Source organism: Nerophis ophidion, linkage group LG09 (assembly GCF_033978795.1).
Source record: "Nerophis ophidion isolate RoL-2023_Sa linkage group LG09, RoL_Noph_v1.0, whole genome shotgun sequence".
In the NCBI taxonomy this organism is placed as follows: Eukaryota; Metazoa; Chordata; class Actinopteri; order Syngnathiformes; family Syngnathidae; genus Nerophis; species Nerophis ophidion.
In genome coordinates this window covers 9,124,307-9,152,033 of record NC_084619.1, presented here as the reverse complement: position 1 = coordinate 9,152,033, position 27,727 = coordinate 9,124,307, and the positions used below count along the sequence as shown (strand labels likewise).

The window sequence follows — 27,727 nt, the reverse complement described above, 5'->3', positions numbered from 1 at the left end:
CATTTTAGCTTCTGTTTTTTCAACAGAATATTTGTGAAATATGTCTTCAAACCTTTTATGATTAAAATAAAAAATGAAAAATATTCTCTCAAATCTAGAAAATCTTTAGAATCAAATTTAAATCTTATTTCAAAGTATTTTAAATTTATTTAAAAAATGTTGTTCTGGAAAATCTAGAAGAAATAATGATTTGTCTTTGTTTGAAATATAGCTTTGTCCAATTTGTTATATATTCTAACAAAATGCAGATTGTATTTTAACCTATTTAAAACATGTCATTAAAATTGTAAAATTAATCTTACTCAGGAAAAATTACTAATGATGTTCCATAAATTATCTTTTTTAATTTTTTTAAAAGATTCGAATTAGCTAGTTTTTCTCTTCTTTTGTTCGGTTGAATTTTGAATTTTAAAGAGTCGAAATTGAAGATAAACTATGTTTCAAATTTGTATCTTCATTTTTTCCTGTTTTCTCCTCTTTTAAAACCGTTCAATTAAGTGTTTTTTCATCATTTATTCTGTACAAAAAACCTTTCGTAAAAAATATACGACTGTATATAGTCGTACTTTATATACTGTATATGTATAGATTTATTTATTAAAATTAAATTGAGCAAATTGGCTATTTCTGGCAATTTATTTAAGTGTGTATCAAACTGGTAGCCCTTCGCATTAATCAGTACCCAGGAAGTAGCTCTTGGTTTCAAAAAGGTTGGTGACCCCTGATTTAGAGGGTCATAAACATCTTTGTAATGTTCAAGCTTTGACAATTTTAAAATGATAATCAATAATTCAAAAAAAAAATATTGATTGACACTGACAGTGCCCAGAACCAAAAAACAGTGATTTAACTGCATTTGAAAAGTCCAGCACTAAAGCTCATTATAGAATTATTTTAACATTAATGACACAGGTTTAAACCTCATGTTAATGAACAAAATTACTGAAAAGTCATTAATTACTTCATAAAAAAAAAGCAACACGTTACATTACCATTGACAACAAATAGTTATCTTAGTACTCTCAACACTGGTTATCTACCAATAGAACACTTGGGCCACCTTAAAAACTTTGCACGTTTTGTTTAAAATACTAATATATATCGTATATCACCATTCAGCCTGAAAATATCAGGATGTCGTCTACAAGACGGAACGGCACTTGTACTTCCGGTTGAAAGCACCAAACAGAACTGCAGTGAGCGAACTCGTCCAAAAGATGGCGCGCCATAGTACAAACGATAACACATATTTTTATCGTCTTTGCTTGTGTGTTTTTATTATTTGCATTATGCCTGTCAGCAAAAGAAAAATCCACAAATTAGAAGCACCGTTTTATAAGCTGCAGGGTTCAAAGCGCAGGAAAAAAGTATCAGCTTGTAGTCCATAATTGTGATGTGCGTGATGTGGCATAAGACGACTGTACTGTGTACTCTGAGATGTCAGGTGTCAAACTGCACTGTATCATATTACAAAACCCAAAACCAGTGAAGTTGGCACGTCGTGTAATTCGTAAATAAAAACAGAATACAATGATTTAAAAATCCTTTTCAACTTTTACTGAATTGAATAGACTGCAAAGACATGAGATTTAATGTTCAAACTGAAATTTTTTTTAATTTTTTGCAAATATTTATTAACTTAGAATTTAATGGCGGCAACACATTGCGAAAAAGTTGGCACAGGGGCATTTTTACCACCGTGTTACATGAACTTTCCTTTTACCAACACTCAGTAAACGTTTGGGAACTGAGGAGACCCCATTTTTGAAGCTTTTCAGGTGTAATTTTTTTTCCCATTCTTGCCTGGTGTACAGCTTAAGTTGTTCAACAGTCCAAAAACAAATTGAAATGTGGATTCGTCAGACCACAGAACACTTTTACACTTTGCATCAATCTGGGTGTTGTTGATAAATGGGTTTGGCTTTGCATAGTAGAGTTTCAACTTGCACTTACAGATGTAGCGACAAACTGTAGTTACTGACAGTGGTTTTCCGAAGTGTTCCTGAGCCCATGTGGTGATATCCTTTACACAGTGATGTCACTTTTTGGTGCAGTACCGCCTGAGGGATCGAAGGTCTGTAATATCGATGCTTACGTGCAGTGATTACTCTAAATTCTCTGAATCTTTTAATGATATTACGGACGGTAGATGGTGAAATCCATAAATTCCCTGCAATAGCTCATTGAGAAATGTTGTTCTTAAACTGTCGGACAATTTGCTCACGCATTTGTTCACAAAGGGGTGACCCCCGCCCCGTCCTTGTTTGTGAATGACTGAGCATTTCATGGAAGCTGCTTTTATACCCAATCATGAACCGCACCTGTTCCCAATAAGTGTTTGATGAGCATTCATTAACTTTCTCAGTCTTTTTTGCCACTTGTGGCAGCTTTTTTGAAACATGTTGCAGGTATCAAATTCCACATGAGCTAATATTTGCAAAAAATGACAGCGTTTTCCAGTTAGAACGTTGAATATCTTCTCTTTGCAGTCTATTCAACTGAATATAGGTTGAATAGGAAAATTAAACTTCATTTTTGTATAAAAGGGCAGGTTTTCTCTAGTGATCGGTCACAATTAGTGAAGGTTTCAAACTGCGGTTGTGTTACCTCAGTGCCTGTTTTGTGTTTGCAAGCAGATCGAGCGGAACTTACTGGAAGAAACGGTGAAGACCCTGAACTTGTACTATGTGGAGGCCGAAAAAATCAGCGGCCAGTCTTACCTGGAGGGCTGTCTGGCTTGTGCGACGGCATACATCGTTTTCCTCTGCATGGAGACCCGCTATGAGAAGGTAAATTGGACTAAACACAAGAAAAAGGATTAATTTTTCAATTATTTTACATTAGTGCATGATTAACATGTGTATTGTACGTTCATTTATTACACCGCTTGTCCTCATTCGGGTTAAGGGTGCGCAGGAGCCTATCCCAGTCCGTGTGCACCCAACCCCAGCTTTCTTCATGCCGATTCCTTCTAAATGTGTTTGATGGGGTTGAGGTCATAGCTCTGTTGTGTCAGATTCTATCCATCAGTTCACAGCTCCAGGCAGTACACATGTCCCGTTGTACATTAATGCATTCACTGTATTTGCTGAAATAACGGCTAAGTCGGACCTAAAACAGATGTGAATACACAAATGATGTATTTTTTTTTACGGATGATGAGTGCAAGTATCTCCATAAATGTGTCACGTGCGGGTCGCATTTTAATGCGGGATCGTTCCTCCAACGCAAACATAGACACTCCGGACAACAACTAAAAGGTAAGTACTGACTGTCCAGAGTCGAGACCCAGGATGGACCGCTCGTCGGGACCCAGGATGGACCGCTCGCCTGTATCGGTTGGGGACATCTCTACGCTGCTGATCCGCTTGAGATGGTTTCCTGTGGACGGGACTCTCACTGCTGTCTTGGAGCCACTATGGATTGAACTTTCACAGTATCATGTTGGACCCGCTCGACATCCATTGCTTTCGGTCCCCTAGAGGGGGGGGGGTTGCCCACATCTGAGGTCCTCTCCAAGGTTTCTCATAGTCAGCATTGTCACTGGCGTCCCACTGAATGTGAATTCTCCCTGCCCACTGGGTGTGAGTTTTCCTTGCCCTTTTGTGGGTTCTTCCGAGGATGTTGTAGTCGTAATGATTTGTGCAGTCCTTTGAGACATTTGTGATTTGGGGCTATATAAATAAACATTGATTGATGATTGATTGATTGAAGAATGATTTAATAACAAAACACTGGTACAAAAACAGACGAAAAGAAACGCGTGGCGAAAGCACAGAAGCTAATGCTAACACTAGCACAGGATCAGGTAACAAGAAATCTAGTAATTACCAACGAAACAGTTGCATACCGCAAACAAGGGACCAAGGCCCGACTGACGGGACAAGGCAGGCTTAAATAAGGAAGTAATTAACAAAAACAGGTGTGCGTCTGGAACCCTCAGCAGGTGAAATTAATATGTTGCCATGGTGACCAAACTGACTCACAGAAGGTACACAAACAACAAAGGGAGTCCAAACTAACAGAAAATAACTAAACTAAACATGATCCAGACTACGGATCATGACAAAATGTATGTTTTAGTTTAAATTTGGATAGTAAAGAGTTAATAGCACTGAAGGACATTTACTCACTCAGGTTTAAAACAATATCTCTTGGCAGATTATTTTATATTATGATTTACAAATAAATATTCCAGTCACCCCAAAATATTGTGTATATTTATTTATTTTTGTACGTGTCTTAATATTAACCACACAGATCGCCGCACCCACACACCACCGTGTGCTTCCACGCTGTCCAGATGGTACCAAGTTGTATTAGTCAGACTAAACCAGGGGTCCTCAAACTTTTTGACTCACTCGGTGGCCGCATTGGGTTAAAGGGGAACATTATCACCAAACCGATGCAAGCGTCAATATATACCTTGATGTTGCAGAAAAAAGACCATGTATTTTTTCAACCGATTTACGAACTCTAAATGGGTGAATTTTGGCAAGTTAAACGCCTTTCTGTTTATCTGTCTTTTAGCGATGACGTCAGAACATTACAAACACCGGGTCTCAGCTCTGTTATTTTCCGCTTTTTCGACTATTTTTTGGAACCTTGGAGACATCATGCCTCGTCGGTGTGTTGTCGGAGGGTGTAACAACACTAACAGGGAGGGATTCAAGTTGCACCACTGGCAAGAAATCTGCCGCCAGACCCCCATTGAATGTGCCAGAGTGTCTTCACATTTGACCGGCGATGCTAAGACAGACATGGCACAGAGATGTATGGATAACCTGCAGATGCATTTGCAACGATTAAGTCAACGAAATCACAAAGGTGAGTTTTGTTGATGTTGTTGACGTATGTGCTAATCAGATATATTTGGTCACGGCATGACTGCCAGTTAATCGATGCTAACATGCTACGCTAATCGATGCTAACATGCTATTTACGATAGCTGTATGTACATTTGAAACTAGATACCCACATTTAATGCGAAACAAACACTTACCAATCGACGGATTTAAGTTGCTCCAGTGTCACAAGATGCGAAAGTCCTGATCGTTTGGTCCGCACATTTTACCGGCGATGCTAATAAGGCAGCCATGCTATGGGCCACTTCATTAGGTACACCCAAGCTAAGGCCGAATAGCGTCAATAGCTATTCTAGAGCGTTTTCCGTTCGGGCTCCAGTACTCTGGAATGCCCTCCCGGTAACAGTTCGCGATGCCACCTCAGTAGAAGCATTTAAGTCTCACCTTAAAACTCATTTGTATACTCTAGCCTTTAAATAGACTCCCTTTTTAGACCAGTTGATCTGCCGTTTCTTTTCTTTTTCTTCTATGTCCCACTCTCCCGTGTGGAGGGGGTCCGGTCCGATCCGGTGGCCATGTACTGCTCGCCTGTGTATCGGCTGGGGACATCTCTGCGCTGCTGGTCCGCCTACGCTTCGGATGGTTTCCTGCTGGCTCCGCTGTGAACGGGACTCTCGCTGCTGTGTCTTGGATCCTCTTTGGACTGGACTCTCGCGACTGTGTTGTATCCATTGTGGATTGAACTTTCACAGTATCATGTTAGACCCGCTCGACATCCATTGCTTTCCTCCTCTCTAAGGTTCTCATAGTCATCATTGTCACCGATGTCCCACTGGGTGTGAGTTTTCCTTGCCCTTATGTGGGCCTACCGAGGATGTCGTAGTGGTTTGTGCAGCCCTTTGAGACACTAGTGATTTAGGGCTATATAAGTAAACATTGATTGATTGATTGAATAGCTTCAATTTCTTCTTCAATTTCGTTTTCGCTATCTGCCTCCATACTCCGACCATCTGTTTCAATACATGCGTAATCTGTTGAATCGCTTAAGCCGCTGAAATCCGAGTCTGAATCCAAGCGAATGTCGCTATATCTTGCTGTGGTAACCGCCATGTTGTTTTGTATTGGCAGCCCTGTATGACGTCACAGGGAAATAGCGAAAATAAGGCACTTTAAAGCTTTATTTAGGGATATTCCGGGACCGGTAAAATTTTGAATAATACTTCAAAAAATACAACAAGCCACTGGGAAATGATTTTTATTGTTCTTAACCCTTTTGAAATTGTGATAATGTTCCCCTTTAAAAGAATTTGGCCTGGCGCCTAGTAGTTTGTCACGAAAGGCATCAAAACTATGAATGAACACATGTGGAGTTGTGAAAAAAGGTGAAATAACTGAAAACATGTTTTATATTCTAATGTCTTCAAAATAGCCACCCTTTGCTGAGATTACTGCTTTGCAAACACTTGACATTCTCTCCATGAGCTTCAAGCACACCTGTGAAGTGAAAACCATTTCAGGTGACTACCTCTTGAAGCTCATGGAGAGAATGCCAAGAGTGAGTGCAAAAGTAATTTTCTGTGGTTTATCCGTTATACAGTGCTCAATACCGAGGTAGAGAGGAATATACGTTAGATCAGGAAAAAAAACACATACACACACACGCCCCTGGTTACCGTAAGCCGCACCGATGTATAAGCCGCAGGGACCAGAACGAGGGAAAAAAAGTAGCGGCTTATAGTCCGGAAATGACGGTAATTACATCTGAAACGATCCCACTGCCGCCGCCTGGAGCCGTCGCCTTTTTTTTTTAGTGCTTCACTCTAACTTTCCTCATCCACGAATCGTTCATCCTCGCTCAACTTAATGGGGAAATCGTTGCTTTCTCGGTCCGAATAGCTCTTGCTGCTGGAGGCTATGATTATAAACAATGTGAGGATGTGAGGAGCCCCACAACCCGTGACGTCACGCGCACATCGTCTGCTTCTTCCGGTAAAGGCAAGGCTTTTTTATTAGCGACCAAAAGTTGCGAACTTTATCGTCGATGTTCTCTACTGAATCCTTTCAGCAAAAATATGGCAATATCGCGAAATTATCAAGTTTGACACATAGAATGGACCTGCTATCCCCGTTTGAATAAGAAAATATCATTTCAGTAGGCCTTTAATGTCGGTCATTATGTTGGTACTTTGACAGCCAGGTGTTTTCTCAGGTGACAGTTTGAGAACCACTGATATATGAAGATAGAAACCTTTTGCGTTTCTTCAAATAATTATTTCATTAGGACTAGGGGTGGGCAAATATCGCAAATTTGGGTATCGATACTGATCCGATCCGATACCGGCCAGTATCGCCAATACCGATACCGGAAGTGTCGTCATATGATGGGGTGGGGGGGACTTCGGGGTATCGATACTTTTGAAAAACAAATTTGTACTTTTGCCTTTATTAATTGATTATGATAATAATACAACACAGGACAAGGATTTAAGTCAAAAAATAAAATATTTATTACAGAAGTAATATCAATAGCAATAAAGTAATGCAAATGAGGTGCAAACAACTACTGAATCTGGCTTATCGCCTCAAAACACACAAACACTTAAGGTAAATGACAAAACTCTAGTTACTGAACAAAGTTGTAAACATGAACACAAAACAAAAGAACTGAGAAATTCAAATATAAAAGTAATAATATCAATTACAATAAAGTAAGTAGTGCAAATAAGGTGAAAACAAATACTGAACTTGGCTAGTCGCCTCACAACACACAAGAACTTAAGTAAAGAGGAAAACACTAGTTATTAAAAAGTTTTTCATTAGATGGCTATTTTTGCCAGTCCTGATGTGTGTGTAAAATTTGGTGAGTTTTGAAGCATGTTAAGGGGGCCAAATTATATATCAGCGTTTCTGGATGTTGTTGATAAATGGCTTTCGCGTTGCATAGTAGAGCTATAATTTGCACTTTTCAGCATCTTAAGGGGGTCAAATTACAGCTCAAAGAGGCAAAAATGACATTTTTTAGGAAATTTTGCGCAGGGGTTCTTTGAAGGCTCGTAAAATCAAAACCGGAACAGTAATCAAAACTCTGTGAATACATTTTAATCAGAAAGGCTCAATCTCTCTCTTGTACGAGTTTGAAGCCGAAACGACAGACGCGCTTAGAGGAGGTAACGTTTGAAAAAAGGTGACTTGTGTTAACAAAATTTTTATTTTGAAAGGGTATTTTTTAACTTCCTGTTGATTTTTGCTGAAGGATGTCATTTACTAAAATGTAGGTCTAAGTACGACCTACATAGAGGTTTTTGTTTCATGTCTTTCTGACATTCCTACCGGAAGTTACAAGCAGTTTTGTCTGTTTTCTCTTCCTAGGAGCAGTTTTTTCTGTGTTTCATTCAAAATTGCGCTAGAGCGCATTTTTTAATTTAGGGGTTTGGTTTTTTCATTAGATCGTAATTTTTGCCAGTCCTGATGTGTGTGCAAAGTTTGGTGAGTTTTGAATCATTTTAAGGGGGTCAAATTACAGCTCAAAGAGGCAAAAATTGCAGTTTTTGCGAAATTTTGTTTTGAAGGGGTTTTTGCCAACTTCCTGTTGATTTTTGCTACAGAAGTTTCTAATTGGAAATGTAGGTCTAAGTCAGTCCTACATAGAGGTTATTGTTTCATGTCTCTAGGACATTCCTAACGGAAGTTACAAGCAGTCTGTTTTTTGTTTCTTCCTAGGGGGCGCTAGCGCGCAATTTTGATTTTTGGGGTTTGGTTGCTTAATAAGTTGGGAAGGTTTGCCACACCGACGTGTGTGTCAAATTTGGTGAGTTTTGAAGCATGTTAAGGTGGTCAAATTGGAGTGCGAAGGTGCGGAATAATAATAATAAAGAATATTAATAATAAAACACAGCAGTTTCAATAGGGTCCTTGGCCCATTGCAAAGGACTCCTGTGGAGTCCTTTTGCAATGGGCCTGGCGGACCCTAATAATAATAAAGAATAATAAGAGCTTTTTCATTTCGGGCTCCAGTACTCTGGAATGCCCTCCCGGTAACAGTTCGAGATGCCACCTCAGTAGAAGCATTTAAGTCTCACCTTAAAACTCAAATAGACTCCCTTTTTAGACCAGTTGATCTGCCGTTTCTTTTCTTTTTCTTCTATGTCCCACTCTCCTTTGTGGAGGGGGTCCGGTCCGCTCCGATGGCCATGTACTGCTTGCCTGTGTATCGGCTGGGGACATCTCTGCGCTGCTGATCCGCCTCCACTTGGGATGGTTTCCTGCTGGCTCCGTTGTGAACGGGACTCTCGCTGCTGTGTTGGATCCGCTTTGGACTGAACTCTCGCGACTGTGTTGGATCCATTATAGATCGAACTTTCACAGTATCATGTTAGACCCGCTCGACATCCATTGCTTTCCTCCTCTCCAAGGTTCTCATAGTCATCATTGTCACGGACGTCCCACTGGGTTATTATTGTCACCGATGTCCCACTGGGTGTGAGTTTTCCTTGCCCTTATGTGGGCCTACCGAGGATGTCGTAGTGGTTTGTGCAGCCCTTTGAGACACTAGTGATTTAGGGCTATATAAGTAAACATTGATTGATTGATTGATACAGTTTCAATAGGCTCCTTGGCCCATTGCAAAGGACTCCTTTGGAGTCCTTTTGCAATGGGCCTGGCGGACCCTAATAATAACAAAGAATAATAAAACGTTACAGTTTCAATAGGCTCCTTGGCCCATTGCAAAGGACTCCTTTGGAGTCCTTTTGCAATGGGCCTGGCGGACCCTAATAATAACAAAGAATAATAAAACGTTACAGTTTCAATAGGCTCCTTGGCCCATTGCAAAGGACTCCTTTGGAGTCCTTTTGCAATGGGCCTGGCGGACCCTAATAATAACAAAGAATAATAAAACGTTACAGTTTCAATAGGCTCCTTGGCCCATTGCAAAGGACTCCTTTGGAGTCCTTTGCAATAGGCCTGGCGGACCCTAATAAAACCTTACAGTTTCAATAGGGTCCTTGGCCCATTGCAAAGGACTCCTGTGAAGTCCTTTTGCAATGGGCCTGGCGGACCCTAATAATAACAAAGAATAATAAAACGTTACAGTTTCAATAGGCTCCTTGGCCCATTGCAAAGGACTCCTTTGGAGTCCTTTGCAATGGGCCAAGGAGCCTAATAAAACCTTACAGTTTCAATAGGGTCCTTGGCCCATTGCAAAAGGACTCACTTTACATTGTGAAACCCAATATCTAAGTGACATTTAAACCAGTGTGGGTGGCACTGGGAGCAGGTGGGTAAAGTGTCTTGCCCAAGGACACTACGGCAGGGACTAGGATGGTGGAAGCGGGGGTCGAACCTGCAACCCTCAGGTTTCTCAAGTGACTCAAAGCACTTTACATTGTGAAACCCAATATTTAAGTTACATTTAAACCAGTGTGGGTGGCACTGGGAGCAGGTGGGTAAAGTGTCTTGCCCAAGGACACTACGGCAGAGACTAGGATGGCGGAAGCGGGGGTCGAACCTGCAACCCTCAGGTTTCTCAAGTGACTCAAAGCACTTCACATTGTGAAACCCAATATCTAAGTGACATTTAAACCAGTGTGGGTGGCACTGGGAGCAGGTGGGTAAAGTGTCTTGCCCAAGGACACTACGGCAGAGACTAGGATGGCGGAAGCGGGGGTCGAACCTGCAACCCTCAGGTTTCTCAAGTGACTCAAAGCACTTTACATAGTGAAACCCAATATCTAAGTGACATTTAAACCAGTGTGGGTGGCACTGGGAGCAGGTGGGTAAAGTGTCTTGCCCAAGGACACTACGGCAGAGACTAGGATGGTGGAAGCGGGGGTCGAACCTGCAACCCTCAGGTTGCTGGCACGGCCGCTCTACCAACCGAGCTATACTGTGAAGTATCGATACCATCACGCCAGTATGGATACGATACTGTATCGATACTATCGATACTTGGTATCGATACGCCCAGCCCTAAATAGGCAGAACTTCCCTGCAACGGTCGCCCTTCCCTCCCAGCAAACTATTCAACCGTGTGCTTGAATGCACTCCTTTACTCTCGGGTCACAGTTGCGTGCACCCACATGAGACAAACTCTCAGGAGATCCAGATGAGATTGCGCGATAGCTTAATAGAGCCCACGGTGCACGTCCGCATGCGGGTGGGCGACGCACGGCACGCCACTCGTATTGTTTACAAACGCCACGTCCGTCCTGACAAAAGGCCGGTGATGATAGCAGGCGCTGTCTTTGATCGCCCGCTGGCTGTTGCACGGCACAACGGGAGCGGCGTGACGTCCCGGCATGCCTCGGCGGTCCCATCTCTGTCGCCCGCATCAATCACCTCCTTAGTTTCATGCTTTGTCCAAACATCTCCTTATCAACACGAGGCAATTGGCGCTCCCCCGAGATGCTTATTGGTGCGTTGAAGCCGCGCGGAAACCGAAATCAGCTCCGAGCTCCTTTCATGTCTTTTGTGATGAGATGTTATCGTCCTTGCCGGAGAGTGTCTTTATTGACTTGTTTGACAAAAACGACGTCGGCTGACCGATGGTGACTGATGGCGAGTAAATGTAGCCACCCAGGGAGGGATTTTCGATAAGAGGCCACACACGCCAGGAAGGAGCGCGGCAGCTCCTCAATGGAAGCTGATTGCAACTAACATGTCAGAACTGCATGCTGAATAATCCATATCACCTTTTCTCCTGCTGCAGTCAGGACTTTGGAGCAATTATTATTCAATCAATCAATGTTTATTTATATAGCCCCAAATCACAAATGTCTCAAAGGACTGCACAAATCATTACGACTACGACATCCTCGGAAGAACCCACAAAAGGGCAAGGAAAACTCACACCCAGTGGGCAGGGAGAATTCACATCCAGTGGGACGCCAGTGACAATGCTGACTATGAGAAACCTTGGAGAGGACCTCAGATGTGGGCATTATTAGCCTGTGGGAAAAGTTTATTTTGATATTTGTATTGTACCATATGTATTGTATATTTGTATTGTACCATATGTCCCGGCAAGAAATCTGCGTTCAAAGGACTCCGGCTTATTAGTGATTCCCAAAGCCCAAAAAAAGTCTAAGGGCTATAGAGCGTTTTCCGTTCGGGCTCCAGTACTCTGGAATGCCCTCCCGGTAACAGTTCGAGATGCCACCTCAGTAGAAGCATTTAAGTCTCACCTTAAAACTCATTTGTATACTCTAGCCTTTAAATAGACTCCCTTTTTAGACCAGTTGATCTGCCGTTTCTTTTCTTTTTCTTCTATGTCCCACTCTCCCTTGTGGATGGGGTCCGGTCCGATCCGGTGGCCATGTACTGCTCGCCTGTGTATCGGCTGGGGACATCTCTGCGCTGCTGATCCGCCTCCGCTTGGGATGGTTTCCTGCTGGCTCCGCTGTGAACGGGACTCTCGCTGCTGTGTTGGATCCGCTTTGGACTGGACTCTCGCGACTGTGTTGGATCCATTATGGATTGAACTTTCACAGAATCATGTTGGACCCGCTCGACATCCATTGCTTTCCTCCTCTCCAAGGTTCTCATAGTCATCATTGTCACCGACGTCCCACTGGGTGTGAGTTTTTCCTTGCCCTTATGTGGGCCTACCGAGGATGTCGTAGTGGTTTGTGCAGCCCTTTGAGACACTAGTGATTTAGGGCTATATAAGTAAACATTGATTGATTGATTGATATTTACATGAGAAGGCTGCAAATAGAAAAGAGGCATTCAATTTATATTTAAAATTTGATTTGATATGCCATTGCTAGTTTTAAATTATTAGTATTACTTGAGACTCGATTTTGCATGTCATTATAAAGTTATATAAGTCTCGCTCGTTCAATATTCAATGCAATACTTGTTTGGGTCCCTATTAAAAGGTTAATTTGTTCAACCTTGGCCCGCGGCTTTGTTCAGTTTTAAATTTTGGCCCACTCTGTTTTTGCGTTTGAAACCCCTGAGCTAATACAACAAAAGTGTGTTCTTATCTTTACTGTAAAGTTCAAATTTGAATGCGGACGGCGTGGCACGGTGGGAAAAGTGGCCGTGCGCAACCCGAGGGTTCCTGGTTCAATCCCCACCTAGTACCAATGTCGTCACGTCTGTTGTGTCCTGAGCAAGACACTTCACCCTTGCTCCTGATGGGTGCTGGTTGGCGCCTTGCATGGCAGCTCCCTCCATCAGTGTGTGAATGTGTGTGTGAATGGGTAAATATGGAAGTAGTGTCAAAGCGCTTTGAGTACCTTGAAGGTAGAAAAGCGCTACACAAGTACAACCCATTTATTTATTTAATGACAATCAAAAGGAAGTCTAAGTCTATTTTAGGGTGGAAATTCCTAGAAACACGAGCGTGCTCCTGTTGTACAGAAGGACTCGGACCTTTATAAACATATTAGTCCTTGCATTGACATTTTAACCTTTCTTAGATGTAAGACTCCCAGCAGGGACACGACATTGAAACAACGTGGAAAACTTGTTGAATTAGGACCTGACGTCGAGCATCTCAAAAATAACGTTCAATCAATCAATAAATGTTTATTTATATAGCCCCAAATCACAAATGTCTCAAAGGACTGCACAAATCATTACGACTACAACATCCTCGGAAGAACCCACAAAAGGGCAAGGAAAACTCACACCCAGTGGGCAGGGAGAATTCACATCCAGTGGGACGCCAGTGACAATGCTGACTCTGAGAAACCTTGGAGAGGACCTCATATGTGGGCAATCCCCCCCCCCCCCCCCCCCCCCTCTAGGGGACCGAAAGCAATGGATGTCGAGCGGGTCTAACATGATACTGTGAAAGTTCAATCCATAGTGGCTCCAACACAGCCGTGAGAGTTCAGTTCAAAGCGGATCCAAGACAGCAGCGAGAGTCCCGTCCACAGGAAACCATCCCAAGCGGAGGCGGATCAGCAGCGTAGAAATGTCCCCAACCGATACACAGGCGAGCGGTCCATCCTGGGTCCCGACGAGCGGTCCATCCTGAGTCTCGACTCTGGACAGCCAGTACTTCATCCATGGTCATCGGACCGGACCCCCTCCACAAGGGAGGGGGGGACATAGGAGAAAAAAGATACGAAGCGGCAGATCAACTGGTCTAAAAAGGAGGTCTATTTAAAGGCTAGAGTATACAGATGAGTTTTAAGGTGAGACTTAAATGCTTCTACTGAGGTAGCATCTCGAACTGTTACCGGGAGGGCATTCCAGAGTACTGGAGCCCGAACGGAAAACGCTCTATAGCCCGCAGACTTGTTTTGGGCTCTAGGAATCACTAATAAGCCGGAGTCTTTTGAACGCAGATTTCTTGCCGGGACATATGGTACAATACAATCGGCAAGATAGGATGGAGCTAGACCGTGTAGTATTTTATACGTAAGTAGTAAAACCTTAAAGTCACATCTTAAGTGCACAGGAAGCCAGTGCAGGTGAGCCAGTACAGGCGTAATGTGATCAAACTTTCTTGTTCTTGTCAAAAGTCTAGCAGCCGCATTTTGTACCAACTGTAATCTTTTAATGCTAGACATGGGGAGACCCGAAAATAATACGTTACAGTAGTCGAGACGAGGCGTAACAAACGCATGGATAATGATCTCGGCGTCTTTAGTGGACAAAATGGAGCGGATTTTAGCGATATTACGGAGATGATTATACAATTTATTAATTTCGAAACTGATGACATAGTGCTGTATTTTACTTCTTTATCTCGTTCTTTCAACCAAATATGTTTTGCTCTGATTAGGGGGTACTTGAAATTAAAAAAAATGTTCACAGGGGTTACATCGCGGAAAAAAGGTTGAGAACCACTGTAATAGACAATAGGGTTAGAAAAGTCAATGATTAAAAATAACTCTTAAAACTAGGGACATTTGTAGAAATAAAATGTTGAATGGTGGCAAGTGGCAAATAATCCTTGTTAAGAGACATTCCTGTTTTTAAAACTCTAATTCCTGTTCCCAAATCTCAGCATCTTCCTCCTGGGTTTTGCTGGTATGGAGTAAGAGAGAGAAAAAAGGGCCGCAATTTTTACGACTGAGGAATTTAATTTGTCCATTTCTCGCCCGGAAAAGGGTGGAATGCCATCTCTGGGTTGGGGAGGAGACCCTGCCCCAAGTGGAGGAGTTCAAGTACCTAGGAGTCTTGTTCACGAGTGGGGGTAGAGTGGATCGTGAAATCGACAGGCGGATCGGTGCGGCGTCTTCAGTAATGCGGACGTTGTACCGATCCGTTGTGGTGAAGAAGGAGCTGAGCCGGAAGGCAAAGCTCTCAATTTACCGGTCGATCTACGTTCCCATTCTCACCCATGGTCATGAGCTTTGGGTCATGACCGAAAGGATAAGATCACGGGTACAAGCGGCCGAAATGAGTTTGGGGCTCTCCCTTAGAGATAGGGTGAGAAGCTCTGCCATCCGGGAGGAACTCAAAGTAAAGCCGCTGCTCCTTCACATCGAGAGGAGCCAGATGAGGTGGTTCGGGCATCTGGTCAGGATGCCACCCGAACGCCTCCCTAGGGAGGTGTTTAGGGCACGTCCAACCGGTAGGAGGCCACGGGGAAGACCCAGGACACGTTGGGAAGACTATGTCTCCCGGCTGGCCTGGGAACGCCTCGGGATCCCCCGGGAAGAGCTGGACGAAGTGGCTGGGGAGAGGGAAGTCTGGGTTTCCCTGCTTAGGCTGTTGCCCCCGCGACCCGACCTCGGATAAGCGGAAGATGATGGATGGATGGATTTCAGGAACATTTTTCATTGTCAGAGACACAGTCAGCAGCGTTTTATGATCTGCGGTTTGGTCTTCGCTTGGGTTTTTCGGGTCGGGTCACTCGGTCGGCAGCTGTTTTGTCGGTATTGCCGCACGGTCTCTGCGGTTTGAGCAACATTTGCTTAACTCAAAGAGGCCATGTTTGCTTGCACTCTTTGATACATCCACTCTTTGGCCTTAAATACCAATGGCATCTAATGTAAAAAAAAAAACCCACTGTAGTTTGAATATTTCGTTACTGTGTGAAGTCCTCACTTGTTTCCTCATTGTTTGTCCCCGTGTGCAAATGACTGCTGCCTCCCTTTTCAAGAGCGGTGACAGCTTTCTTTGTGATGCCGAGGCCCAGTGGACTGCCTGCTTCAGCTGTCGGACACGCTTAGGCTGCTGGGAGGGGATGCGTGGCATATCGGCGTTGATGTTGTCCACAGAGGCATAGCCCCGGGCTCAATAAGCTGCCCTAATGATGCCACTTAAATCTAATAGCTGTCCTTTCAGCATGACTGACCGCCACTCAGCAGGATCCTGTGGACACGACGCAGGGTTCGTGCTGCGCCGCTGCCCAGTGTGTAATGCCCACTTGTTTTACTCCACTATTTTATTCCTCAAATAAAATATTTCCAGTGAACTGCTTGGCGTCAGGGCAGCACGGTGGGACAGGGGTTAGTGCATGTGCAGTCCTGGGTTCAATCCCGGGCTCGGGATCTTTCTGTGTGGCGTTTGCATGTTCTCCCCGGGACTGCGTGGGTTCTCTCCGGGTACTCCGGCTTCCTCCCACCTCCAAAGACATGCACCTGGCGATAGGATGATTGGCAACACTAAATTGGCCCTAGTGTGTGAGTGTCATACCTGCCAACTCTCCCAGATTTTCCGGGAGACTCCCCAAAATTCAGCGCCTCTCCCGCCTCTCTCAAATTTTCTCCTGAAAATCTCCCGAAATTCAGGCGGAGCTGGAGGCCACGCCCCCTCCAGCTCCATGCGGGCCCGAGTGACGTGTCAACAGCCTGTTTTTACGTCCGCTTTCCCACAATATAAACAACGTGTCTGCCCAAGGACGTTATAACTGTAGAATGATATAGGCCGAGTTCTTGGTTTCTTATGTGGGTTTATTGTTAAGCAGTTGCATTAACGTCCTCCTAGAGCGGCAACAACACACAACAACAGCAGTCACGTTTTCGTCCACCATAAAGCAGTTCGTCTGCCGTAAACAGCAATGTTGTGACACTCTTAAACAGGACAATACTGTCATCTACTGTGCATGCATATGTGACAATAACATCTACGGCTTTTAGAGCAGTGGAGAGCAGTGGTTCTCAACATTTTTTCAGTGATGTATCCCCCTGTGAAACATTTTTTAATTCAAATACCCCCTAATCAGAGCAAAGCATTTTTGGTTGAAAAAAAAAAGAGATAAAGAAGTAAAATACAGCACTATGTCATCAGTTTCTGATTTATTAAATTGTATAACAGTGAAAAATATTGCTCATTTGTAGTTGTCTTTCTTGAACTATTTGGAAAAAAATACATAAAAATAACTAAAAACTTTTGAAAAATAAACAAGTGATTCAATTATAAATAAAGATTTCTACACATACTGCGATGAAATGGCGACTTGTCCAGGGTTTAAGCCGCCTTCCGCCCGATTGTAGCAGAGATAGGCACCAGCGCCCTACGCGACTCCAAAGGGAATTAGCGGTACAAATGGATGGATAGCTGTAAATATACTCCTCCGCTCTTAACCATGCCCTTCGCCCAACCCCCGACCACGCACCCACCGGGGGGGGTGTATATTGTCGCGTCCTGGAAGAGTTCGTGCTGCAAAGGGTTCTGGGTATTTGTTCTGTTGTGTTTATGTTGTGTTACGGTGCGGATGTTCTCCCGAAATGTGTTTGTCATTCTTTGTTGGTGTGGGTTCACAGTGTGGCACATATTTGTAACAGTGTTAAAGTTGTTTATACGGCCACCCTCCGTGTGACATGTATGGCTGTTGACCAAGTATGCTTTGCATTCACTTGTGTGTGTGTAAAGCCGTAGATATTATATGAGAGGGCCGAAACGCAATGGCAGTGCCCTTCAGGTTTATTAGCGCTCTGTTCTTCCCCCTACATCCGTGTACATAGCGGCGTTTTCAAAAAGTCATACATTTTACTTTTTAAAACCGATACCTATCATTTTGAAACCGATACCGATAACTTCCAATATTGCATTTTAAAGCATTTATCGGCTGATAATATCAGCAGTCTGATATTATCGGACATCTCGAGTTTACATAACATGTAATGTTAAAGTTGAAAAGTTAAAGTCCCAACAATAAGTGTGGTGAAATTAACCTCTGCATTTGCTCCCCTCAACCCCTGGGAGGTGAGGGGAGCAGTGAGCAGCAGCGGTGGCCATGCGCCGGAATCGTTTTGGTGATTTAACCCCCAATTCCAAGCCCTAATGCTGAATGCCAAGCAGGGAGGGAATGGGTCCCGTTTTTATAGTCTTTGGTATGACTCGGCCGGTGGTCGGCAGGGAAAAAGGCCAGGGCACACTGAGCACAACATAAAGTTCATACACACGACCTATAGATCGTGTGTTCAAACACGATCTATAGGTCGTGTTTGAACACACGACCTATAGATCTCAGGTGGAATTTAATTGGATTTGTATTATTTGTATGATGTGGAATTTAATGGGATTTGTTTTATTATTATCAATCAATCAAGCAATCAATGTTTACTTATGTAGCCCTAATTCAATAGTGTCTCAAAGGGCTGCACAAACCACAACACAAACCACTACGACATCCTCGGTAGGCCCACATAAGGTATGACTGTCAACCTGTCTACTAAACAAGTAAACTGCCATATTATCATTTACGTATTGCATTTGAAAGGATATACATTCATTATTATTATGTATAATTACTAAAATAATAATTGGTCTAATAAAAATCATAGAAATAATATAGCTTTTTTCATAAACAGGGCTTATAGGGCGCATTAAGTCATGTTATTTTTTTCTAAATGTAAGACACTTCCTTTTGGTCTACATAACATGCAATGATGGTTCTTTGGTCAAAATGTTGCATAGATGATGTTTTACAGATCATCTTCAAGCCGTTTTCTGACCGTCGCTTCCGGATGCGCCGTTTTGTGGGAGGTCTTATTTACGTGGCTCACCTTCGGCAGCGTCTTCTCCTCGTCATCTTTGTTGTAGCGGTGTAGCGTGCAAGGACGGGAGTGGAAGAAGTGTCAAAAGATGGAGCTAACTGTTTTAATGATATTCAGACTTTACTTAAATCAATAACGAAGCAGCATCTCCTCATTCGGAAACAACAACACCGAAAATGTGTCCCGTGAAAAACCGTCGGACCGGAACTCTCTAATAACTAAAGTTCCTTGGGTATGTTTTAGCGCTTTCATGGAGAGTTTAATGACAGATATAAATAAGAACTTTACACTACTTTATATTAGAAATGGCAACAGCGGAGGATAAATGTCCCATAACAAGAAGATAGAGAAAATGAAGAAGCTCATCGACTACGTAGTTGTCACGGACTACAGAGGCAGACACGTGCAATTTTTCGGGACTAATGCAGATCCCAAATACAGATCAGCAGTTACCAAAAGGTAAGAAAAGTTGCTTTTGCATAATATTGCGAAACAAAGTACCAGATAATATGTCTTACCTTATACACACACCGTAATAATACTTGTGTGTTTAATGCGCTGACAATCATAGCTTACCAAAGTCGTGCTAAAACATTTTGATGGATTTTTGAGCGACGTGTGTAATCCAATCCAATCCCCTTTATGTCTATAGCACATTTAAAAAACAAAAATGTTTCCAAAGTGCTGCACAACAATATTAAAAAACATATTCAAATATTATCCTTAGGTCGACCAACGACTGAATAAAAAACAAAAAGAAATACATATAAAAACAATATAGAAATAAATATGATTAAAAACCATTTTAAAGGGTAAAACCAATTAAAACAATAAATAAAAATATTTTTTTTTATATATAACACAACTCACGTAGTGTTAAAATGTAATGTTCTATGTTTTCAATGGAACATTTAAAATGTCGGTGTTGTTTACTTGAGACATATTGCCATCATTGTGGCAATTTTACACAATTTTTCAGGACTTATGCAGATCCCAGATCAGCAGGTAACAGAAGGTATGAAAAGTTGCTTTTGCATAATATTGCGAAACAAAACGCCAGATATGTCTTACCTTATACACACACCATAATAATGAAGCACATTAAACGTTGCTGTCTGCAAGTATCGCTTATGTTTGACTGCCAACTACTGGTCACACTTATCATTACATGTATGTCACTATACACATTGTCTGTGTTTATGTATATATATATATATATATATATATATATATGTATATATGTGGATGTATGCATGTGTGTGGATGTATACATATATATAGATATATATCTTCTTTTTTTTTTTTTTTTTTTACTATTTATATTACTAAATTATTGTGTATGCACCTTAGGGCAGGAGTTCTCAAATAGGGGTACACGTACCCCTGGGGGTACTTGAAGGTAGGCCCAGGGGTACGGGAGACTTTTTTAAAATATTCTAAAAATAGCAACAATTCAAAAATCCTTTATAAATATATGTATTGAATAATACTTCAACAAAATATGAATGTAATAAACCGTGAAAAGAAATGCAAAATTGTATTGTTCAGTGTTGACAGCTAGATTTTTTTCTGGACATGTTCCATAAACATTGATGTTAAAGATTTCTTTTTTTTGGAAGAAATGTTAAGAATTAAGTTCATGAATCCCGATGGATCTCTATTACAATCCCCAAAGAGGACACTTTAAGTAATTATTACTTCTATGTGTAGAAATCTTTATTTATAATTGAATCACGTTAGTTTAGTTATTTGTATTTCTTTTTTTCCAAATAGTTCAAGAAAAACCACTACAAATGAGCAATATTTTGCACGGTTATACAATTTAATAAATCAGAAACTGATGACATAGTGCTGTATTTTACTTTTCTTTTTTTCAACCAAAAATGCTTTGCTCTGATTAGGGGGTACTTGAATATAAAAATGTTCACAGGGGGTACATCACTGAAAAAAGGTTGAGAACCACTGTATTACACCATGCAACTTATAAAAATGCTTTGAGGTGGGTAAGCTCAACCAAACTTATTCCTTACATTAGGCCATGGGTGTCAAACTCTGGCTTGTCGTGTAATTTAATTTGGCCCCTGAGGCAATATCAATTTAGCATTAGAGCTGGCCCGCCGGTGTTATACAGCGTCGGTGCCGCTGTAACACCGCATTCACCGCTAATACTCATACTTGACAACCCTCCTAATTTCCCCGGTAGACTCCCGTAGTTCAGTGCCCCTCCCGAAAATCTCCCGGGGCAACCATTCTCCCGAATTTCTACCGATTTCCACCTGGACAAAAATATTGGGGGCGTGCATTTAAGGCACTGCCTTTAGCGTTCTCTACAACCTGTCATCACGTCCGATTTTCCTCCATACTAACAGCGTGTCACATAATATTTGTGGCTTTTACACACACGCACAAGTGAATGCAAGGCATACTTGGTCAACAGCCATACAGGTCACACTGAGGGTGGCTGTATAAACAACTTTAGCACTGTTACAAATATGCGCCACACTGTGAACCCACACCAAACAAGAATGGCAAACACATTTCGGGTGAACATCCGCACCGTAACACAACAGAACAAATACCCAGAACCCCTTGCAGCACTAACTCTTCCGGGAAACTTCCAGCAAACTGACCAATAATTAACGTTTTATTCATGCATTTTTTCTTGCTACTTTAAGGCCTGAATGTTTGCTTCATTCATTATTGTTATTTTATTTTCAAATGTATTATTAGCCTGTGGAAAATGTTTTGATATTTACCTCAGAAGATTGCAAATAGAAAAAAAGACATAAAATATTTATTAAAATTGTATTTGATATGCCATTAATATTCTTTAATTTTTATTATTATTATTTGAAACTGGATTTTGCATGTCACTAAAGTTATATAAGCCTTGCTTGTTCGATATTTAATGCAAAACTTGTTTTGGGTCCCTATTAAAATCCAATCCAATCCACTTTATTTATATAGCATATTTAAACAACAATAACGTTTCCAAAGTGCTGCACAGCCATGTTAAAAACAATTGTAAAAAAATAAATAAATGAATAAATAAAATAAAATAAAAAAAGTATATATATATATATATTATGCTCCACCAATGACTGAATAAAAAAAATAATAATAATAAATGAATAAATATAAAACCAATAAAAACAATATAAAAACAAATATGATTAAAAACTATTTTAAAGGGTAAAATCAATTAAAACAGTAAAATAGAAATCAAAGTGTATAAAAAACACAGAGGACCACACAACTCACGTAGTGTTAAAAGCCAAAGAATAAAAGTGGGTCTTAACATGTTCAACCTTGGCCCGCGGCTTTGTTCCGTTTAAAATTTTGGCCCACTCTGTGTTTGAGTTTGAAACCCCAGCAGGTTATAAGGCGCACCGTCAAGTTTTGAGAAAAAAATAGATTTTAAGTGCGCCTTATAGCCCGGAAAATACGGTAATATTAGAAGAAAATTACAAAATAATTGAAAGCGAGCATCCCAGTAATTAACATACAGTGGCACCTCGACTTAAGAGTGTTTGGAGTTAAGAGCTGTCCATCAATCTGGTGTTTATTATTTAAGCCGCGAGCATCCCCACTATTAGCAAATGTCACAGTGAACCCTGCAGAGTCCAACCAAAACATCTGGTCTTAGTTGCCAGCATTAGCTTGCAGCTGCAGATGGACAGGGCTTTGTTTTCCAGCCATTGGAAGGAAAACGGTTAGTGTGAAGCGCAGTGCTGAGAAGGAGTGGATGGTATTCTGTGAATTAAAGAAAGAAATCATCAAAACGATGACAGAACGTGTTGCCAATTTGGCCAAAAAATTCCATCATATCGCTGCTAATTTGAAACGTTTGTACATGCGTCCAACACTTCAAACCTTTAGCATATCCATATCCGGAATTAAATTATGGGATGGATTAACCAACTGTTCAAACTACAAGTGTCCACAAAGTACGAAGAACAACAATTATGATGAACATCTTGAACCTTTTTTTTCCCTTTCAGATAAAGATTATTTACAAACCCTGTTTCCGAATGAGTTGGGAATTTGTGTTCGATGTAAATATAAACGGAATACAATGATTTGCAAATCATTTTCAACCCATATTCAGTTGAATATGCTACAAAGACAACATATTTGATGTTCAAACTGATAAATGTTTTTTTTTTGGGGTGCAAATAATCATTAACTTTAGAATGTGACAAAGAAGTTGGGAAAGGTGGCAATAAATACTGATAAAGTTGAGGAATGCTCATCAAACACTTATTTGGAACATCCCGCAGGTGTGCGGGCTAATTGGGAACAGGTGGGTGCCATGATTGGGTATAAAAGCAGCTTTCATGAATTGCAAAGTAATTCACAAACAAGTATGAGGTGAGGGTAACCACTTTGTAAGCAAATTGTCAAACAGTTTTAGAACAACATTTTTCAACAAGCTATTGCAAGGAATTTAGGGATTTTACCATCTACGGTCCGCAAAATCATCAAAAAGTTCAGAGAATCTGGAAAAATCACTGCACGTAAGCGATGATATTACGGACCTTTGATCCCTCAGGCGGTATTGCATCAAAAACCGACATCAGCGTGTAAGGGATATCACCACATGGGCTCAGGAACACTTCATAAAACCACTGTCAGTAACTACAGTTGGTCGCTACCTCTGTAAGTGCAAGTTAAAACTCTACTATGCAAAACCAAACCCATTTATCAACAACACCCTGAAACGCCGCCGGCTTGGCTGAGCTCTAGCTCATCTGAGATGGACTGATGCAAAGTGGAAAGGTGTTCTGTGGTCTGACGAGTCCACATTTCAAAGTATGTTTGGAAACTGAGGACGTGGTGTCCTCCGGAACAAAGAGGAAAATAACCATTCGGATTGTTATAGGCGCAAAGTTCAAAAGCCAGCATCTGTGATGGTATGGGGGTGTATTAGTGCCCAAAGCATGGGTAACTTACGCAGATGTGAAGGCACCATTAATGCTGAAAAATCCATACAGGTTTTGGAGCAACATATATTGTCATCCAAGCAATGTTATCACGGACGCCCCTGCTTATTTCATCAAGACAATGCCAAGCCATGTGTTACAACAGTGTGGCTTCGTAGTAAAAGAGTGCGGGTACTTTCCTGGCACGCCTGCAGTCCACACCTGTCTCCCATTGAAAATGTCTGGCGCATTATGAAGCGTAAAATACGACAGCGGAGACCCCGGACTGTTGAACGACTGAAGCTCTACGTAAAACAAGAATGGGAAAGAATTCCACTTTCAAAGCTTCAACAATTAATTTCCTCAGTTCTCAAACGTTTATTGAGTGTTGTTAAAAGAAAAGGTGATGTAACACAGTGGTGAACATACCCTTTCCCAACTACTTTGGCACGTGATGCAACCATGAAATTCTAAGTTAGTATATATTTTTTTTAATTTTTATGAGTTTGAACATCAAATATGTTTTCTTTGTAGAATATTCAATTGAATATGGGTAGAAAAGGATTTGCAAATCATTGTATTCCGTTTATATTTACATCTAACACAATTTCCCAACTCATATGGAAACGGGGTTTGCATGTATTTAATTTGTTCACTTACTATGGTATATTCATTATTTATTATGTATTTATTCAGTGTTCTGTTACAGAGAACAGGAAAATGGGATAGAATTGCAATTATGTCTGCTTCTTCCATCTCTTTTTCGGACGTGCTGTCATGAAACAACTGGGAATGTGTGATGCATTACGTTGTATTGTATGCATGTTCCAATTAAACTGAAACTGAACCAGTGTTCAACACACTGACTCGATAAGAATGTTAAATGTAATATCAAAACGGCAGATATTTATCCATGAAAGTATGGAAAAGCCGCTGATGGTGTGTTTGATGGAAGAGAAGCTAGACGTCTCCTCTCCAAGAGAAATGCTTTACATTATTACATTACTTCATAAAACTATTTAAGTTGTATTACTTTCCATTGTAATATTGTCATATTATATTTGTTGTCTAAAAGTTTTTTTGCATTTTTAAAAGGCATGTTACTTGTTAAAATTGGGATGTTTTTCATTTGTGTTTTTGTTACTTTTTACGTTGGGCAAGCATTAATTAAATTGATTTTGATTAATGTCATTGTGCGTTTTTGAGATGTTTTTAGAGTTAAGAACCAATAAAGCTCATGAATTGAGGTATATTGTATTTTTAAGGAAATAATGTATTCAAATACAATAATGGATCTTGTAAAATTGTGTTGATGTGCCTAGTAACATTTTTTTATTTATTTTTTTAACTAAAGCTACCGATTAGTAGAGAAGGCATTTTAATTACAACTCCTATTACAGCCCACTTTGAATTTCATTAATTTCTGAACAATGCAGCTGCTCTACTTAAAATATAATTGACGGGCTGATTGAATGTTCATTAGAGACAAAATGCCACTCATTGCACAGAGATTGGGGCAAAAAATATGCTGTGCTTGTTGCTACTATAGCTCAAAACACATTTCAGCAACCATTCTATTACATCTTCTAAAGCAGTGGTTCTCAAATGGGGGTACGTGTACCCCTGGAGGTACTTGAAGGTATGCCAAGGGGCACGTGAGATTTTTTTTTTTAAATATTCTAAAAATAGCAAAAATAAAAAAAAAACATTATAAAGATATTTATTAAATAATACTTCAACAAAATATGAATGTAAGTTAATAAACTGTGAAAAAAAAAATGCAATATTCAGTGTTGACAGCTAGATTTTTTTGTGGACATGTTCCATAAATATTGATGTTAAAGATTTATTTTTTTGTGAAGAAATGTTTAAAATTTAGTTCATGAACCCAGATGGATCTCTATTACAATCCCCAAAGAGGGCACTTTAAGTTGATGATTACTTCTATGTCTAGAAATCTTTATTTATAATTGAATCACTTGTTTATTTTTCAACATTTTTTTAATTATTTTAATATATTTTTTTCCAAATGGTTCAAAAAAGATCACTACAAATGAGCAATATTTTGCACTGTTAAACAGTTTAATAAATCAGAAACTGATGACATAGTGCAGTATTTTACTTCTTTAACTTTTTTTCAACCAAAAATGCTTTGCTCTGATTAGGGGGTACTTGAATTAAAAAAAAATTTCACTGGGGGTACATCACTGAAAAAAGGTTGAGAACCACTGTTCTAAAGAGTAGTCAGTGTACAGCTTGTATAGCAGTATCCACTGAAAATGAATCAACAAACTGTCAGGGGTATTTGTTGTTGAACCCCAAGATGCAGAGAAGGAGGCAGGCATAGAATATGAAAACATGATTTAATTAAAACTAAACAAGCACAAACAAAAAGCACGCACGTGGGCGGAATAACAAACTAAGGGAGCTAGCACTGGAAGCTAGAAAACAAAAAGGAATTTTAGTACAGAAGCTAGAGGATAGCAAACAGAAAAAATTGGAAATATCCTGTTATATCTCACATTGTGTTATGGGATATGTTTTTCATTAATTTTACTATAACTATGTGTTGCAGGCTTAAGCAAATCTTCGTTGACAGAAATGTCGCTAATTGTTTGCTGTGGTCTGGAACAACATGGCACACAATCAGAAACGCAGCCAATTTTACATACAGATAAAGACACATGAGACATGCAAAACTAAATTATATACATAGAAGATAAACGTAAAGGATATTAAATGAGCTCAAATATACCTGCGTATGAGGCGTAACGATGCAACATGTAAATTCAGCTAGCCTAAATAGCATTTTAGCATTGATTAGCTTGCAGTCATGCAGTGACCAAATATGCCTAAATTAGCACTCCATACAAGTCAACTTCAACAAAGTGCACCTTTGTGCCTTTACACACAGTATAAAATGTTTGGTGGACAAAATGAGACAAAGAAGGAGTGTGGCGCAGTTGGGAGAGTGGCCGTGCCAGCAACCTGAGGGTTCCTGGTTAAATTCCCCACCTTCTACCAACCATGTCATGTCCGTTGTGTCCTTGAGCAAGACACTTCACCCTTGCTCCTGATGGGTCGTGGTTAGAGCCTTGCATGGCAGCTCCCTCCAACATGAGGAAAGAATGTCAAAGCGCTTTGAAGGTGGAAAAGCGCTATACAAGTATAACCCATTTGACCATTTATAAGATTTTAAAACAAACTGTTGCGTTCCAGTCCACACTATGGTGAGTTCAAGAACCGCTGAAATGAGTAGGACAAAAGGATGTTCACCAAATACATACACAACTGGGAAGGTTTGTGTCATGTTTTTCATCAAACAAAAAATATACTAAAACTAAAGAAATGTTTTCCATTTTCAATCCTTTTTAAAAATGCTCCAGGGAGCCACTAGGGCGGCACTAAAGAGTGCTGACCCTCGGTTTAGTGTTATGTGTTGTGAGTCGCCTGTTCTGCATGATGAACTTCCCCCTGTCGCTCACCAAAATAAAAGCCCCTACTCACTTTTGCTGTATACTGCATAAGACGTCACTTCAATTTGGGTTTTAGGTCTTCATTCTCAAGACCGATTTCCTGTGTTTAAAGGGAAACATTATCACAATTTCTGAATGGTTAAAACCAGTAAAAATCAGTTCCCAGTGGCTTATTTTATTTTTCAAAGTTTTTCTCAAAATTTTACCCATCACGCTATATCCCGAAAAACCGCTTCAAAGTGCCTGATTTACACCATCGCTATATCCACCCGTCTATTGTCCTGTGACGTCACTGCGTGAAGCCACCAGAAACAAACATGGCGGATAGCATAGTAGCTCGGATTCAGACTCGGATTTCAGCGCCGCAAGCAATTCAACAGATTACGCATGTATTGAAATGGATGGTTGGAGTGTGGAGGCAGGTACCGAAATTAAAGAAGAAACAGACGCTTTTGAGCAACATCACGAGGAAGCGAGGACGAATTCGGCGATCGCTTTCTAACCAACGATTGGTATGCGTTTGTTTGGCATAAAATGTGGGTGGAGGGAAAGGCTGGATGCAAATATAGCTACAAATGAGGCCAACCTAAATAGCATGTTAGCATTGATTAGCTTGC

General features: G+C 40.8%; 1 protein-coding gene across 2 annotated transcripts in view; it reads left to right on the top strand.

Annotated features, from left to right (window-relative positions):
* Positions 1-27,727, top strand: part of golga7bb (golgin A7 family, member Bb) — a 64,364-nt gene that overhangs the window by 8,355 nt on the left and 28,282 nt on the right. For both annotated transcript variants that reach the window (XM_061909920.1, XM_061909919.1), the window contains exon 3: positions 2,637-2,789. In XM_061909920.1, coding sequence (XP_061765904.1) covers positions 2,637-2,789 — 153 coding nt within the window. The remainder of the gene's footprint in view (positions 1-2,636; positions 2,790-27,727) is intronic.